The 14,948-nt window shown below is 39.1% G+C and overlaps 1 protein-coding gene across 1 annotated transcript in view; it reads left to right on the top strand.

Annotated features, from left to right (window-relative positions):
• Positions 1–14,719, top strand: part of ccni (cyclin I) — a 36,252-nt gene extending 21,533 nt beyond the window's left edge. Inside the window, 4 exon segments of the mRNA XM_028805367.2 lie at positions 9,077–9,217; positions 9,833–10,063; positions 13,399–13,806; positions 13,808–14,719. Of these exon segments, the coding sequence (XP_028661200.2) occupies positions 9,077–9,217; positions 9,833–10,063; positions 13,399–13,806; positions 13,808–13,843 (816 nt within the window). The 3' untranslated portion in view covers positions 13,844–14,719.
• The last annotated feature ends 229 nt before the right edge of the window (positions 14,720–14,948 follow it).

Raw genomic sequence — 14,948 nt, forward strand, 5'->3', positions numbered from 1 at the left:
TCTTTTTGCATTGCTGAGTTCACCAGTGCTTGCTTTCTTTCTCAGGATGTACCAAACTGTAGATTTTGCCACTCATAATATTGTAGCAATTTCTCCGATGGGTTTTTTCTGTTTTCGCAGCTTAATGATGGCTTCTTTCACCTGCATGGAGAGCTCCTTTGACCGCATGTTGTCTGTTCACAGCAAAATCTTCCACATGCAAGCACCACACCTCAAATCAACTATAGGCCTTTTATCTGCTTAATTTTATAATGACATAACGACGGACTTGCCCACACCTGCCCAGGAAATAGCCTTTGAGTCAATTGTCCAATTACTTTTGAGCCCCCGAAATGAAGGGATTGTGTTAAAAAAATGCTTTAGTTGCCTTACATTTTTATGCAATCGTTTTGTTCACCCCACTGAATTAAAGCTGGAAGTCTGCACTTCAATTGCATCTGAGTTGTTTCATTTCAAATTCATTGTGGTAATGTACAGAACCAAAATTAGAAAAAAAGTTGTCGCTGTCCAAATATTTATGGACCTAACTGTACATTAACTTTGTCTCATTCAACTGAAAGTACATATCCGCTTACCTGATGTACTCTTTTTCAGTTATGCTCCCAGTTCCTGAAATCTTGTGGAAAAATCCCAGGAAAAAAGTCTTAAGTTCCAAAGGATTTATCCATGTAGTAACCATTTTATTAATAAACAACAAAATATTGTCTATAAACTGTAATTCAGTAGACCGGTGAGAAGCTAGCAAGAATAGAGTAAGAAGTTGGGAGAGCATGAAGATAAGTCAGATTTGGAAGAAGCAATTCCATGTAAATGGAGAAGCAGGGTGTATTAAAAGCACACTGAATGAAGTTTCATAGTAAGAGTTAGGCTTTTTACCGGGGCAGTAACCTGTTTGATTGTTCTAAGACTCTAGAACTGCTTTAGCCCTCCTGTATAACCGCAGAGGTGTGCTTTAATGCTGGCAGCAAGCCGTTGAATATATAAGGGTAGTTGGCGAGAAGGTCAATTTCTCATATCAAGTAAGAGATCAAGTGATCTTCATGTGCAATACTGCATTTGACCAAAAATGTTAAACTGGTTACTTGGAAGTAGTCTAGTTTGTGGCTTAGTGGTTAAATCAATTAATTTTGTCAGAGTGACCATGCAATGGGACTTGTAACCAGGAGACAAAAGGAAATGGCTGTATGAGGTGACAAAACATGGGGCACTGGGGAGGTTCTTAGAGAAGTGGATTATGGTAGCACAAGAGTGGTGGAAATGAGATGTCCTAGAAAGATCAGTTGAAATGAGAAAATTGTTAGGTGGGATATGGAAGTGCTACCAGGGAGAAGAGAACAATCCAGTTTGTAGATATCAACTTCAGTAAGAGAGTGAACCAGTCAAATCAAGCTAAGGAAGATCAGGCCCGGGCACTTTACATGGATGTTGAAGACACTAAGGTTTGATAAAGAAAGAAATTTAAAAAACTCAGATGCAAAGGGTGAATTGCAGCAAGGTGGACAGCAGATGCTGCAGCAATCTGTGATTCTTGGAATGCTGGGAATTATGTTTGCCTAATTCAGATTCGGTTGAATGTCTTTAAAGAAGAGTTAGGACTCTGCCAAGGAACTATCTTGCCTGCTTCACTAGTCTTCATTGCCAAGAACAGTGCAGCAAGGTATAGCTGAAGTTTGGAGAGCATAAACATGGTGGACCTGAGATTTGAGTTTCTGTTAATCACATGTCGTTGGAATAATTTGAAGAAAGGCTGACATGGTCTGATGAGAATCATCATATTTTCTTGTGAGTTCATGGTCTATTTCCTGCCAAAAGCAACATAGCACATTTAACTATGCTATGCATTTATAAAGGCATTTAGTTTCAGTTTGTCTTTCTTAGAACGTGTAAACACACACCTTAAATGTGTAGCAATTAATACCCTAAAATGCGATTCTAAGGCTGCTACCTTTATTCTGCTTATCACTTATCAAAGCAGCATTTCACAAAGTATTCAATTCACCTTCACTTACATTATCAGCAACTTTTATACTGGGAAGAAAATTAAATTACTTCCCTTAGGAGAAGCTTCTTGTTACGTTTTGAATGTGCCCTTGTAAAAGTGTATTCAAGCTTTAAATTGTTGAGCACTTAACAACGCTTAACATATTTTGTATGTTGGTAACTGCGGTCTTATCTTTGATTGGCCTGAAAGTAGCCTGAATCTCTGCTATCTGTTAATAACACGGGGGAAGAGTACAAGTAATAATGTTAATAAAGAACATTCTTAAATAGATTATAATGTAGAACTAAACAAGGAGAGCAGTTGAATTAAAAAAAAAATTGGAAGTACAGTTTGGAGTGTTGGATGTGTGAAGCAAAAGTTAGTGAAAAAGTTTGAAGACATGAGCTCTGTGAAAGATGAGCAATGTGTTAGGGAGCAACCTCTTCAGACTTTGCAGCTCATTAGCGTAATTCAAAGGAACAGAACAAATGAGGTTAATTTGCCAATTCTGTGTTTGTCTTATGTGAGTGTGAGTGTACTTTTATATGTGAATGGGTCCTGTGATGGGCTGAAGCTCCTGTCCAGGGTTACGTTTGGCAATGCTCCCGTCCCCCCCAGCCATAAATTGCATTAAGTGGGATTGAGAATGTCATGTGACGTTATGCTATAATCTTTACAACGCTGTGGTGCCTCAAGGAGATCTCCTCCTCAAGTACTTTCCTTGTCTGAGGTATCCTAGTCTAATTTGAGTGAATCTTCTATATGTGAATGATTCATGGGCAACAATCCTAGCCTTCTTCCAAGAAATGATGTCCCATTTATTTTATTTATATCAGCGTTTTACTCCAGTTATTTTAGTTCCCTTCCCTCTTCTTCTTTAATGTCCAGTACAGTATATGCTTACAGTACCACTATTATCATTTAGTAGCAAACCACACATACACGCTACAATAAATGCCAAAGCTGTATTTAAGGTTGCTGTTTCCATCACTGTACAATCAATTAACAATGTGAATTTACTAAATTCTTGCCTGAAGCGTTCTCTGTGTTATACTATGAATGTAAGACACATCATAAGCGCTTGGGCACCATTGTAAGTTTCAAACTAGTAATACTAATTTCTGTTTTTTTTTTTTCTTTTCTTATTCTATGTGCTACAATATTGTGGGTAGTATACATTTTTCACATTGGGTTGGCCATTATAAAGTGTTTTTGTAGCCTTTTAGTTTATTTGTCATCTGGCATAGCTCTTTTAATTGGTACTTGTTGCCATCCTTAAGCTGTTGTTTCTTGTCATTTCTCACAGCTGTTCTCCTAGTCTTACGTCGCTGTCTCAATAAAGGCCTGCACTAACTCGTGCTTCATTTTTTGCTCCACATACTGTAGTTAAACCCCCTGGGCCTGTTTTTGCCATGCCAGGTTTTATTGTCACCACACTCAACTTTTTGACTTTTCATGTGTACTCTTCCTCTGCGTTCTCATCTTATTCATTTCCAGCCTTGCTTTATAATCCCCCTTCATTGACCAAGTCTGTCTCCCATATGCTTTAAAGCCCCTCGCTTTGTTAGAGTAAACATTGTTTTAAAGAGTTGAGTAGCCCCTATAGACGTCAGAATGGGGACCAGCTCCTGGATCTTACACTATGTACATTCCACCTGTTCTACTAATGGAAATAACAGAACTATGTTGCTTTGCCGTAAGATCACTGAATTGTCAACGTTGAATCATCTTATGGATCTTCTCTCTCACTCTTGCCTTAAACTAAGGTTATCTTCTGAACCCACAGACTACCCCTCATACCACAATTACTTTTAACCTATGGCAAGTTGCCAGTGCACTGAAAAGATTTTCTTCTGACAACAAGGTACATGCATACTGCATAACCGTACACCTATGCCCCTAGTCAGCTGGGGGGGGGTCTTTCCAACATATACCTTCTGGCTTTTCTCTTTGAATACAACATTTAGGAGCTCACACTGCACAAATCAAGAACAGCAGGTGACTCATTACAGAATCTCATTTTCACTTCAATACTTTTAAGTATTCTGATCTGCAAAAACTTACTGCAACCATTTACCCACATCTCAGGTTCTATGAGCTGGCCTCGCTACATCTCGCAGGAGCCTACTCGGCCTTTTCAGAATTTACAGATTAATTGTAGAGCGTCCTTCCCTCTTCTTTACAATCAAGACTTTGTAAATGTTCCCTTTCTTGTTTCTTTTCTGTTCCTTCAACTGTGACTTGCATAGTTCTTGTTTTGTGATGATTTGTTTAAATATTTTTCATTTTTTAAAGCAGTTAATGCTGCAAACATCATTTTGACCTGGCTTTGACTTTATAACTCCTCCCTGCAGATTCCTTTTGCTTTTTGACTTGCTTCTTTAGAATTTTGTTTGCTTGTTGCCTTAGGTTTCAGCTTTTCAGTGTTTGTTACGCTACATTTTATACAGAATTTCCATTTCTAACTTCTAAAGTCTCTTTCATTGTTACTACCAATGTACCAGCATATTTATTTCTTACACGTGTTTATCCTCCAGATCTTTATCCTTGATATGTACACTACCAGTCAAAGGTTTTAGAACACCTCATTCTTTTCAGTTTTTTTGGAAATGCACGCAGGTTAATGTCTTAAGGATTCATGAAATCAAGGCATAGAACAAATAAACAAGGGCAAATAAAAATCATAAAGTGTACAAAGTTTGTTTTAAAATTTTTGATTCACTATTTGCTGATATAACAGCCAAACTATGGTAACCCCTTCACAATGCCAGTCACCAACTCTGCCTCTGGCAGAAGAGCCTCAGACCATCACACTTCCTCCTCCATGTTTGACAGCTGGTGTCACACACTGAGGATCCATCCTTTCACCAACTCAATGGTGTATAAACACCCTGCATGATGAGCTGAAGATTTCAAATTTTGATTCATTGGTCCTTAAGACTTTCTTCAGTCTGCAGTAGTCCACAGCTGGTATTTCAAGGCCCTGTTTTGTCCTTTAAGGAATGACTTTCTTTCTGCCACTACCTGCAGCCCAAAGTCTCCTCTTCATAGAACAAACAAAGACTTGCTTTTTACAACCACCGTTTAGCTCTGTTTGAAGCTGTTATGCTGTGAGGCACCCATCATGCAAGCTGGAGACCCCCAGAACCTTTTCTTCTGATTGGATTGTTACTAGGGAATCCATTCCCGGATGGGTTTATCCATTCCTGAGAATTCAGGAATCCCGCATTTCATTCCCGGGAATCCCGGGCTCCCAGGGATGACACAGTGCACGGGCATCTCACATGTGAACGGTTTTAGAACGACCGACACTTATTTTTAATAAAACTACTGCAATATGTTGACACAAATAAAAGACTAACCTTATCTACAAGCAGTTCATGCTATCATATAAGTACATGTATCTTTAGTTGCGGTAATAAGAGCGTAGAAAGCACAACGTCCTCACAGGTGGTGCAGTGGTAGTGCTGCTGCTTTGCAGTAAGGAGACTGTGGAAGATTGTGGGTTTGCTTCCCGGTTCCTCCCTGTGTGGATAACGCTTTGAGTACTGAGAAAAGCGCGATATAAATGTAACTGAGAAAAGCGCTATATAAATGTAATGAATTATTATTATTATTATTATTAATTTATTATTATTATTATTATTATTATTATTATTAGCGTGTCCAGTCATCCAGGCAAGAACGCACCTTCATGCAGACGTATGCCAGCTGCTGAGAAAGCACGCTCTGCCTCCACTGAAGTAGGCGGCACAATCATCAGATACTGATACACTTGTTCTAAACAACGCCCGCGCTTGCCATTGCTCTGAAACACCGCCATTTCAGCTTTTACTGATGCATCCAGTTTCTTGTCATCATTCTGTGATGGCAAGTTTCTTGGCACAGATAATGTGGATGCAACAGACTGACACATTGCAATTTCAAGCTGCTGTTCAAAGCTGTTGTCTGATGAAGTGCAAGCTGCAGCAATGGCACCACTTAATTATTTTCAACTGTAACTCTTGTTATTTCTTGATCGATTTTTATACTTTTACATGCTATATATGCGAGCTTGGCTGTTCCCGTTTTCCCGGGAATTACAGCAGTTTCAATGTTCGGGAACCGGGAATGGATTCCCTAATTGTGACTTTGGGTCTGCTAGATCTCTTTCTATTAGAGTTTCTTCCAATTTTCATTTGCCTTTGGATTGTGTAGGACACCATACTGACACTTTGATTTTTTTTTTTTTTGCAATTTCTCTAAATGAAAGGCCTACACTTCCAATGGTAATAATGCTCTGTATTGTTAATTGGCCTTTTCTTGCCATTATCACTGGAATATCGTCCAAGTAGTACAGACGGTGTAGTAACACATTCTGTTCCCACTCTGCTTTAGGACAGACAGGGGGGTTTAAGTAATCAATGGAACTTGGGGCACCTGTGCAAATTGTTTGCTTCAACTTGTAAGGCTTAATGTACTTTAACTGCTGCAGAACATCCGTAGGTTGTAACTTATTAGTTGTTCCGTGAAGAAGACCCAATGTAATATTGTGAAATTTCCATTTTATCAGTTTTTGATAATCTAAATTTAATTTTAAACCTCTGGCAATTTACTGCTTACTTTTTTTTACCATTTTAGGTCATTCATTGAATTTAAACTGATTAAATTTTAAGAAAAACTGGAAAAACTGATTAGTTCTAAACGTATATCCTCATAGTTTTTGTCTTTCTTCTGAATGGTATACTGCAAGTTGATATTGTGATGCATACACTTTTCTAATGAGTACTGTCACATTTTTTTTATTATATCTGTTAAAATCATATATTACTAACTTAGGGGGCTTTGCCCCCTGCTTGCTTCGCTTGCCAACACCCCGGGGCCTGGACTACACGTCAGCAATTTCACGTCTCTGCCACTCGCGTAAGTGGATTTCACTTTCACCAAACAAGAAATCTGCTAGAATTAAAAGATACGCCTCTTCATTGGGAAGAAACATTACTTTTCCCTGATGGCAAAACGAATTAGATGATCTACAAGTTTAAATCCAAACAATATATTTGATCTCTTTTCGCTGTCTATTATTTCACTGAGTAATAATTTCCATTTGTTTGTGCTAATGCTATCTTTACTATCATTTTTTGAGACTTTAGAATTATAGTGCTTTCATTATCTCTAACCTGCTCTGCATGTGTATCGTGCCAACGTTTTTGAATTCTTTGCGACGTTCTACTTTGTCATCTACTCTTTGTCTTTTATTTCCGGCCCTAGGTGTGGTTAAATCTTTTGGTACAAAGTCTTGTCACACGGGATGTGAAAGTATCTCTCAGAAAAAGTCACGTCTCATCCCAGGATTTTTTTATTATAACAGAGAGATTTCTTACATTTTTCTTAAACAGAATGTTTCAAATAACGCAACACAAAATACAAGATTTATTTCACTCAAGATTTTTTAATGGGAAAACTCAAGCAATAATTAATTTCACTGGCCACTTCCTTCAAATAACCCCAGACATTAACAAAAAAACGTAAAGATGGTGTCACAGAAAATGTTGCACTTGAAGACGGCAGTTGCTGGATCACATTGCCATGAGGATGTCGGATTACATGACTTGTGATCACAGAGGAATGACAGACTACATTGTACTTTAAGCTCAGCATTTATTGATTGTCAGCTCTCTGACACACACAGACACACACATCTTGTGACAATTCAGGTTGTCGTGGCTAGTTGCAGACAGTTTTGACTGCGTCTAGGGATGTCACAATATACAGCTGGCCTCCACATGTCTGTGTCTGACTGTCCATTGTTTGCTAAGATTATGTGAGTAAAGGCAAAGACTGAAAATTGCTGGAAAAGATTTGGAGTGTGACAAGGGAAGTTACCTTCTTCTCGTCTTTGTTTCTAACACCCTTTTAGGACTATCCTCTGAATAATCATTCTTTAAAAAACTAGAACACTACACTGTTGGTTAGGAAGGAAGTTAGTTAGGAAGCCAGTTATACTTCCTTAGAAGGCTAGCTTCCTTCAACATCTGCAATAAGATGCTGCAGATGTTCTATCAGACAGTTGTGGTGAGCACCCTCTTCTACGCGGTGGTGTGCTGGGGGGGCAGCATTAAGAAGAAAGACGCCTCACGCCTGGACAAACTGGTGTGGAAGGCAGGCTCTATTGTTGGCATTGAGCTGGACAGTTTAACATCTGTGGCAGAGCGACGGGCGCTCAGCAAGCTCCTATCAATTATGGAAAATCCACTGCATCCACTAAACAGTGTCATCTCCAGACAGAGCAGCAGCTTCAGCGACAGACTGCTGTCACTGTCCTGCTCCACTGACAGACTGAGGAGATCGTTCCTCCCCCACACTATGCGACTCTTCAATTCCACCCGCGGGGGTAAACGTTAACATTATATAAAGTTATTGTCTGTTTTTACTTGCATTGTTAGCAATCTTTAATTTAATATTGTTTTTTGTATCAGTAAGGTGCTGCTGGAGTATGTGAATTTCCCCTTGGGATTAATAAAGTATCTATCTATCTATCTATCTATCTATCTATCTATCTATCTATCTGTCTGTCTGTCTGTCTGTCTGTCTGTCTGTCTGTCTGTCTGTCTGTCTTCACTACCTATATTTCAAATAAAAATACTTATATGGGGAGGTGTGAAAGGGTCCTTTCCATAAATAAGGTCAAATATTTGATATTCCATGTATAGCTCTGTTTGTATGTTTTAACTTAATTTTACAAAATGAAAGGTAATTCATCTACTCAAATACAAATACATTTGGAAAAAGACCAGCCTGAAAAGGTAGAATAATATTGATAATATGATAATCTTTAAAATCTTACTGTAACTAACATTAGTATTTCTTCAAAATAATCTTGTTGTGCTCTTGTTTACTGATGCAGAAGCATATTCTGTGGAATGGTTGAAAACTAACATACTTCCATTATTGGGTATACTTTATTCTAGTGACTGAATAATCAAATTCACAGATCCTGTTGTTAAAGTGTTTGCCATTGAATATTTTTGTTTATTATATTGTATCTACTAATGATACTTTGGTGTGTTTTTTTTGTCCTTTAATAACCTAATTTATCAACAATTTATTTTGCAGCGAATTCCAGCATTGCATAAGTTAGCAAAAAACAGTGGCTGTGGTTGTTCTCCATCAGAGATACTTAGAATGGAAAGGATAATTCTGGATAAACTCAACTGGGACCTGCTCACGGCAACACCCCTGGATTTCCTTCAGATAGTGAGTCGCCTAAATGCTTCACCATGCTGTCATTGTACCAAGAGGCCGTTTCTGCAGTGCTTAAACTATGAAAGTGTAGTTTTACACAGATACTAGTTTTCAGAGCAGATTGGATTATCAAATATTATTTTCATTCAATTGCAACACAATTTCTCATAACAGAATTTGCCAGTATGTAATTTTGGGAAAATCTATTTTCTGACCATGACTGGTTCTTACTGTTTGCCCACTGGCACCCCATAACCCTAAACTGGATCAAGTGCTTTTGAGAATGTTATTCTTTTTATGTTATCATTTAGTTTTTTTTTATTTTTATTTATTTATTATTTATTTAATTTTTTTTATTTTTCCAAATAAGAAACAATAGTCCTGGAATAGTATAGCATAATATGACATATTTTTGATATGATTTTCATGAATGCAGTGCTCCCATTTAAATTGCCATCTACAAACAGTCCTAGCAGAGCAGACCAGACTTCCCAGTCCCCAGCATGACACACTGATCTGTTTTTTTGAAACAAATATTTTACTAACAATGAAGAGGTGATATTGTGTTTCACGTGAGCATTTAGGAGTCCTGCTCACTGACTGCTGTCTCTTTTGTCCCATTTCTAGTTCCATGCGATGTTGCTGTCCAGCTGGGCCCAGCTGTTGTGCACTCGGCCGAAGGTCAGCCCATCCCAGCATGTATCTATGCTCACTGAGCAGCTTCAGCAGTGCTTATCTGCTCACCAGCTGCTTCAGTTCAGAGGCTCCATGCTGGCACTGGCCATTATCACTCTGGAGCTGGAGAAGTGCCGTCCTGATTGGCTAAGCGTCATCGTCAACATGCTGAAAGTATGCCAGGTATAACCTGTTCAAATCATTTCACCCAGTATGGTCCCATCTTAGGATTCGGAAACAGGAAACATAGAAATGGAGGATTTCAATCTGGGTGCACATTTTAGTTTGTTTTTTTAACCCTTCACTCTCCTTTTTGGTAAACTATTAAAGAAAGTGCTGGCTGCATAGCCGTGTAGAGAGTGCAGGTGGAAAGTGCAACTTGTAGAAAGTGTGAGGGGATGCAGAATGATGACAGACTAAATGCAAACATAGATATGGGCAATTGGAGAGAGTAGGGAGGTTCTGCTACTTAGGTGACATGTTTAGTGCAGATGGTGAAGCGGGCACAGCAGTGACAGGACGGCTGACAGGTGCATGGAGGGAATTCTAGGAGCTGCCCCGCATGTTGACTTCTGAAGGAGCCCATATGACATTGAAAGGTAAGGTTTATGCAAACTGTGAGGAGTACGTGGTAGTTAGTCACGGTCAGTGAAAGTGGAGCTCTTCAAAATGTTCTTTATTAATTTCATATTGTATATTATACAAACACAGATGAAAATATGTATATCCTGCTTCACGGAGGACATTCACGTTGCTCTAAAAGTAAATGGTCCACCAACTTAGAAGTATTTAATTATACTTTGCAGCCAGTTGTAAGTTTCACTTGTATAACATAATTTTAGTCATTCACGTCAGTTGTAACATCAGGTGTACTGAACTTTAAAGACGTTTTGTTCATCATGGCTGGAACTTGTATCACAGTCCCAGTCTCCTGTACGATGAATACTCCGCTTAGTCTGCTTTTCCACAACAGTCCGTTTAAAAAAGATTGGCTGGGGATCCATTGGGAATTTTAAAACTGCATAGATTTTTATTTAGGGCCAGGCATTTCACATAGTGTTAGGTTTCCAATATTTCTACCTTTTATTAGAATAAACAACAAACAGGACTCAACAAATAAAAGTTAAAATCTACTTTGAAGTATATGTAAAAACATTTCAGAGCCCTCCGTGGAATGAATTGTTGCCATGATAAAAAGGATTCACTAAAGTGGCCCCCATTTCCGCCCGTTTCTTATTGTTGTCAGCTAAGTTGTCCATAACAGAGGGTGGTCTTGCAGTGTGACAGTGTCTGTCGCTTCAGTCACATGTGGTGGTTCCAGGAGGAAGGCACACTGCCGCGTGGATTGAGGCCCCCTACAAGCACAGTTGAAATAGTTGTCCATTTTTTCTTTTTGATAATTAAACTTTGTATTTAATTAACATAGGAAAATAACTGAAAAAGTAATTAAAAGATTATCGATTTAACAAAATAATTGTTAGTTGCAGTCCTTAAGGACACGCAAATCTCAAATCTTAAAAATAATTAACTAGAAACTCATGTTTTCATTTTTGTGTCTACAAGTCTTCCGTCTTTTAATAATAACAATTTTTATTTATACAGTGGAACCTCGGTTCACGAATGTCTCGGTACACGTACAAATCGGTTTACGACCAAAAAGTTTGCCAAACTTTTGCCTCGGTTTACGACCATACACTTGGTATACGAACAAGCCAGTTTCCCTTTTGGTTTGTACATGTTCAGTCTCTCCCTGTGCATTTCCTGTGCTGCGAGCAAGAGCGAGAGAGAGAGAGAGCGAGAAAGCGCGACACACACACACACAGGCAGCGCGAGAGAGAGCGCTGGACTCATAAGATAGGAAGGCAGTTAAAGAATGCACTGGGCTTGATTTTGTATTCACTTCTGTTTACAGCGATCGGTTCGTAGCGTGCATTGTTGCAGTGTTACTTTTCTTGGTGGTTTATTAAATTATGGATTTTTTCAAATGTTCATTTTTTTCCCTGTGCCTAAAACTCATTAAAAAAAAAGTGTTTTTAGCCACTGCGGTGGGTTGGCACCCTGCCCAGGATTGGTTCCTGCCTCGTGCCCTGTGTTGGCTGGGATTGGCTCCAGCAGTTCCCCGTGACCCTGTGTTCGGATTCAGCGGGTTGGAATATAGATGGATGGATGGATGGATGTTTTTAGCCAGCAGTTGGTAGCGCTATAGCGTGAACTATTGCAGTGTTAGTTTTCTCTGTTGTTCAAGGTTTTCTCAGTGTTATTCAATGTTTTTACATTTAGTTTACTATTACGCTGTGCATTCTATGGTTTATTTAACTATATTTGTGCTTAAAAACTTAAAAAAAAAAATATTTACATACAGTTCGTATGGTCTGGAACGGATTAATTGTATTTACATACAGTCCTATGGGGGAAATTGCTTCGGTTCACGACCAACTCGGTTTACGACCAGAGTTTTGGAACGAATTATGGTCGTGAACTGAGGTTCCACTGTATAGAACTTTTCAAGCCAAATGGCGCAGAGTGCTTCTTTTTGAAATACATACCAGAAACAAATAAGTCCATATAAAAATCAGAGATTTTAAACAATGCTTAAAATAAATAAAGCATAAAAGAGATTTACAATTAAGAACTAATAACATTTGAAAAGTCTAAAGGATAAACATTTGACTTTAAATAAAGATCTCAAAGTTGCTACTACAGCAGCTGATTTTACCTCCAGCCACTCCAAAGTCAGGTACCGTCACTGAAGATGTTGCCATCACCTTTGCCCCCTAATCTGGACTTTGGGGGAGCCAGTAGCTCTTAACGAGATGATCACCGTGGTCTCTCTGTATTTGATAAGGTATTAGCCATTCAGTAACATAGACAGGATAAAAATCACACATGGTCTTAAAAGTTGCCAGTATGTAATTTTGGGAAAATCTATTTTCTGACCAGGACTGGTTCTTACTGTTTACCCACTGGCACCCCATAACCCTAAACTGGATTAAGTGCTTTTCCACTTTCCACTTTTAAAATGGATTCTAAATTGGAGTGGATGCTAGTAAAGAGATGCCATAGTTGTGATCATGAAGTTTCGATTCTGTAAGGTTACATAGCTTCAGCATTCTGCACCAGCCAGCCAAGAGGAGAACAGTTCAGTGTGGCAACCGAAGCATTGCAGTACTCAAGACGAGATGTAATAGAGGCACGTACTGTATGACCCTTCTAGTGCCTTAGCCGTGCTCCTCAGTTGTTAAAAGCCTGACTAGTCCAGTTTATTTACATGAGCTTCAACATTCAAACTGGAGTCAGAAATCTCCATGAAGTTCCTGATTTAAAAGTTGGTACCAAACACTCAAGAGCATCCTTTTACTGTTTAGTTTTTACAGTATTTGTAATTCTAAATTGTTCCTGTAGCAATTGAAATTGTAAATCATGACAATCAAATGAAACTGCTTGTGCAACTGTAAATGCGCCACAATGAATCGAGTAAATGAAGTTAAGTGTCATGTGTACTTTTTGCTTTTTTGTAGATTGACAGCTCCCAGCTTGTTCGATGCAGAGAGCTTGTGGCACGTTCCTTATCCTCATGTGACGTTCCCTTGCCACCCAACACTGTGTACATCTACCAGCCCCTCAAACAAAGCCTGATTCCTCATGACAGGCCTGCAATTCAAGACCCACCTATCTCCACCATTCCAGAAACGGGGCTTGAGATGGCGACCAGAAGCAGTGGGCACCCCAGTGGGCTTGCTGCTTCTTGCCATCACTTGGCCCCAATTAGATATAAGCAAGCCTCCACCAAACGCAAGGTGGAAGAAATGGAAGTTGATGAATTCTACGACGGAATCAAGCGGCTATACAATGAAGACAGCGCTCAGGAGGGGGCAGCAGCGGAGACCTGTGGGGTCACTTTGGTGCGCCAGGAAAGCAGTCTCTCCCCCTGCCCCCCCCCTGCAGCCTGTTAGCGTCATGTGACCCTTTTTTTTTTTTTTTTTTTTTCTCCTTGCAAGACTCGGGGAATACAGTGAGTGCAAGTATTCTTACCAGGCTGTAATGAAATGAGAAATTATTTTAGAGCTGATCATATAGTACTCGGTTTTCAGCAAAAAAAATATACCAAAAGATTTAAAAAAAATTAAAAACAATGGACTTAAGAAAAAAAAACATAAAAGGAAAAAAGAATAAAAATAACTTGTATCCACATAGTCTTCAATGCCCATCTGCTTCTATCGCTTTGCTGTTCTGGCTTGTTGAGTCTCCTCTTTGTTGTTAGCTCATCCTTCCCTTTTGCTTGTTTCAAGTTACTACTTGCATGATGCCCAACTAAGTATAAAATCCAAAAGTTGTAAGAGCATCAGAGACAAGAAAACTGTCATTGTAGCAGATGAGTACTCGGCCGCACTGCGTAATGTCAGGGGAGTAAAGACGGATGAATTACTGAGAAAATGTTCCTGTCAGATATTTCCAAAATGGCCTTCTCTGTTGTGTAGGATTTCAGCCGGGGTCTCTTCTGTAGCTCTGAACTCCGATCTTTGACAAACACCGTTCCCCAGTAAGTAGCCTAATATGGAATGCCTTGTTCCTTAGCAGTAAACTTTCTTTAATGTTTGTGGTTTTTAAAGAGCAGCAACAGTGTAACATCTGTATGTAATATTGTGCTGCAGTGGTGTTTGTTTACAAAGTCCTTTTGTGAATGCTTTAAAGGAGAAAAGGAATCTGAATTTCACAAACGCTGTATTCATTATTAGACTGTCGGCAACAAGCTCATTCATCAGCCTGGCAATGGTAAGAGTAAGAGTCGCTGTGTCGTTGAACAATCCGGTAGCAATAAAACCTTGGGTCTTTGCATTGCCTTTTGGTCAGTTTGGTTTCTTTTTTCCTATCCATAGTTTGATCTTTCATTCCATGCAGTAATTGTCTTATTGATGTCCACTTAATCAGTTTGGCTAAAATAAATATCTGTGTCTAAAGTCTACCAACATCGCATTGCAGCAGCGTTTAAAAGGTCACACGTTTTTATACTCCAGAGAGGAGGTGAATATAAGCTGCACAGTCCAGCACACAAGGACGCACTGCCTGA

This window comes from Erpetoichthys calabaricus, chromosome 7 (assembly GCF_900747795.2).
Source record: "Erpetoichthys calabaricus chromosome 7, fErpCal1.3, whole genome shotgun sequence".
Classification (NCBI taxonomy): domain Eukaryota; kingdom Metazoa; phylum Chordata; class Cladistia; order Polypteriformes; family Polypteridae; genus Erpetoichthys; species Erpetoichthys calabaricus.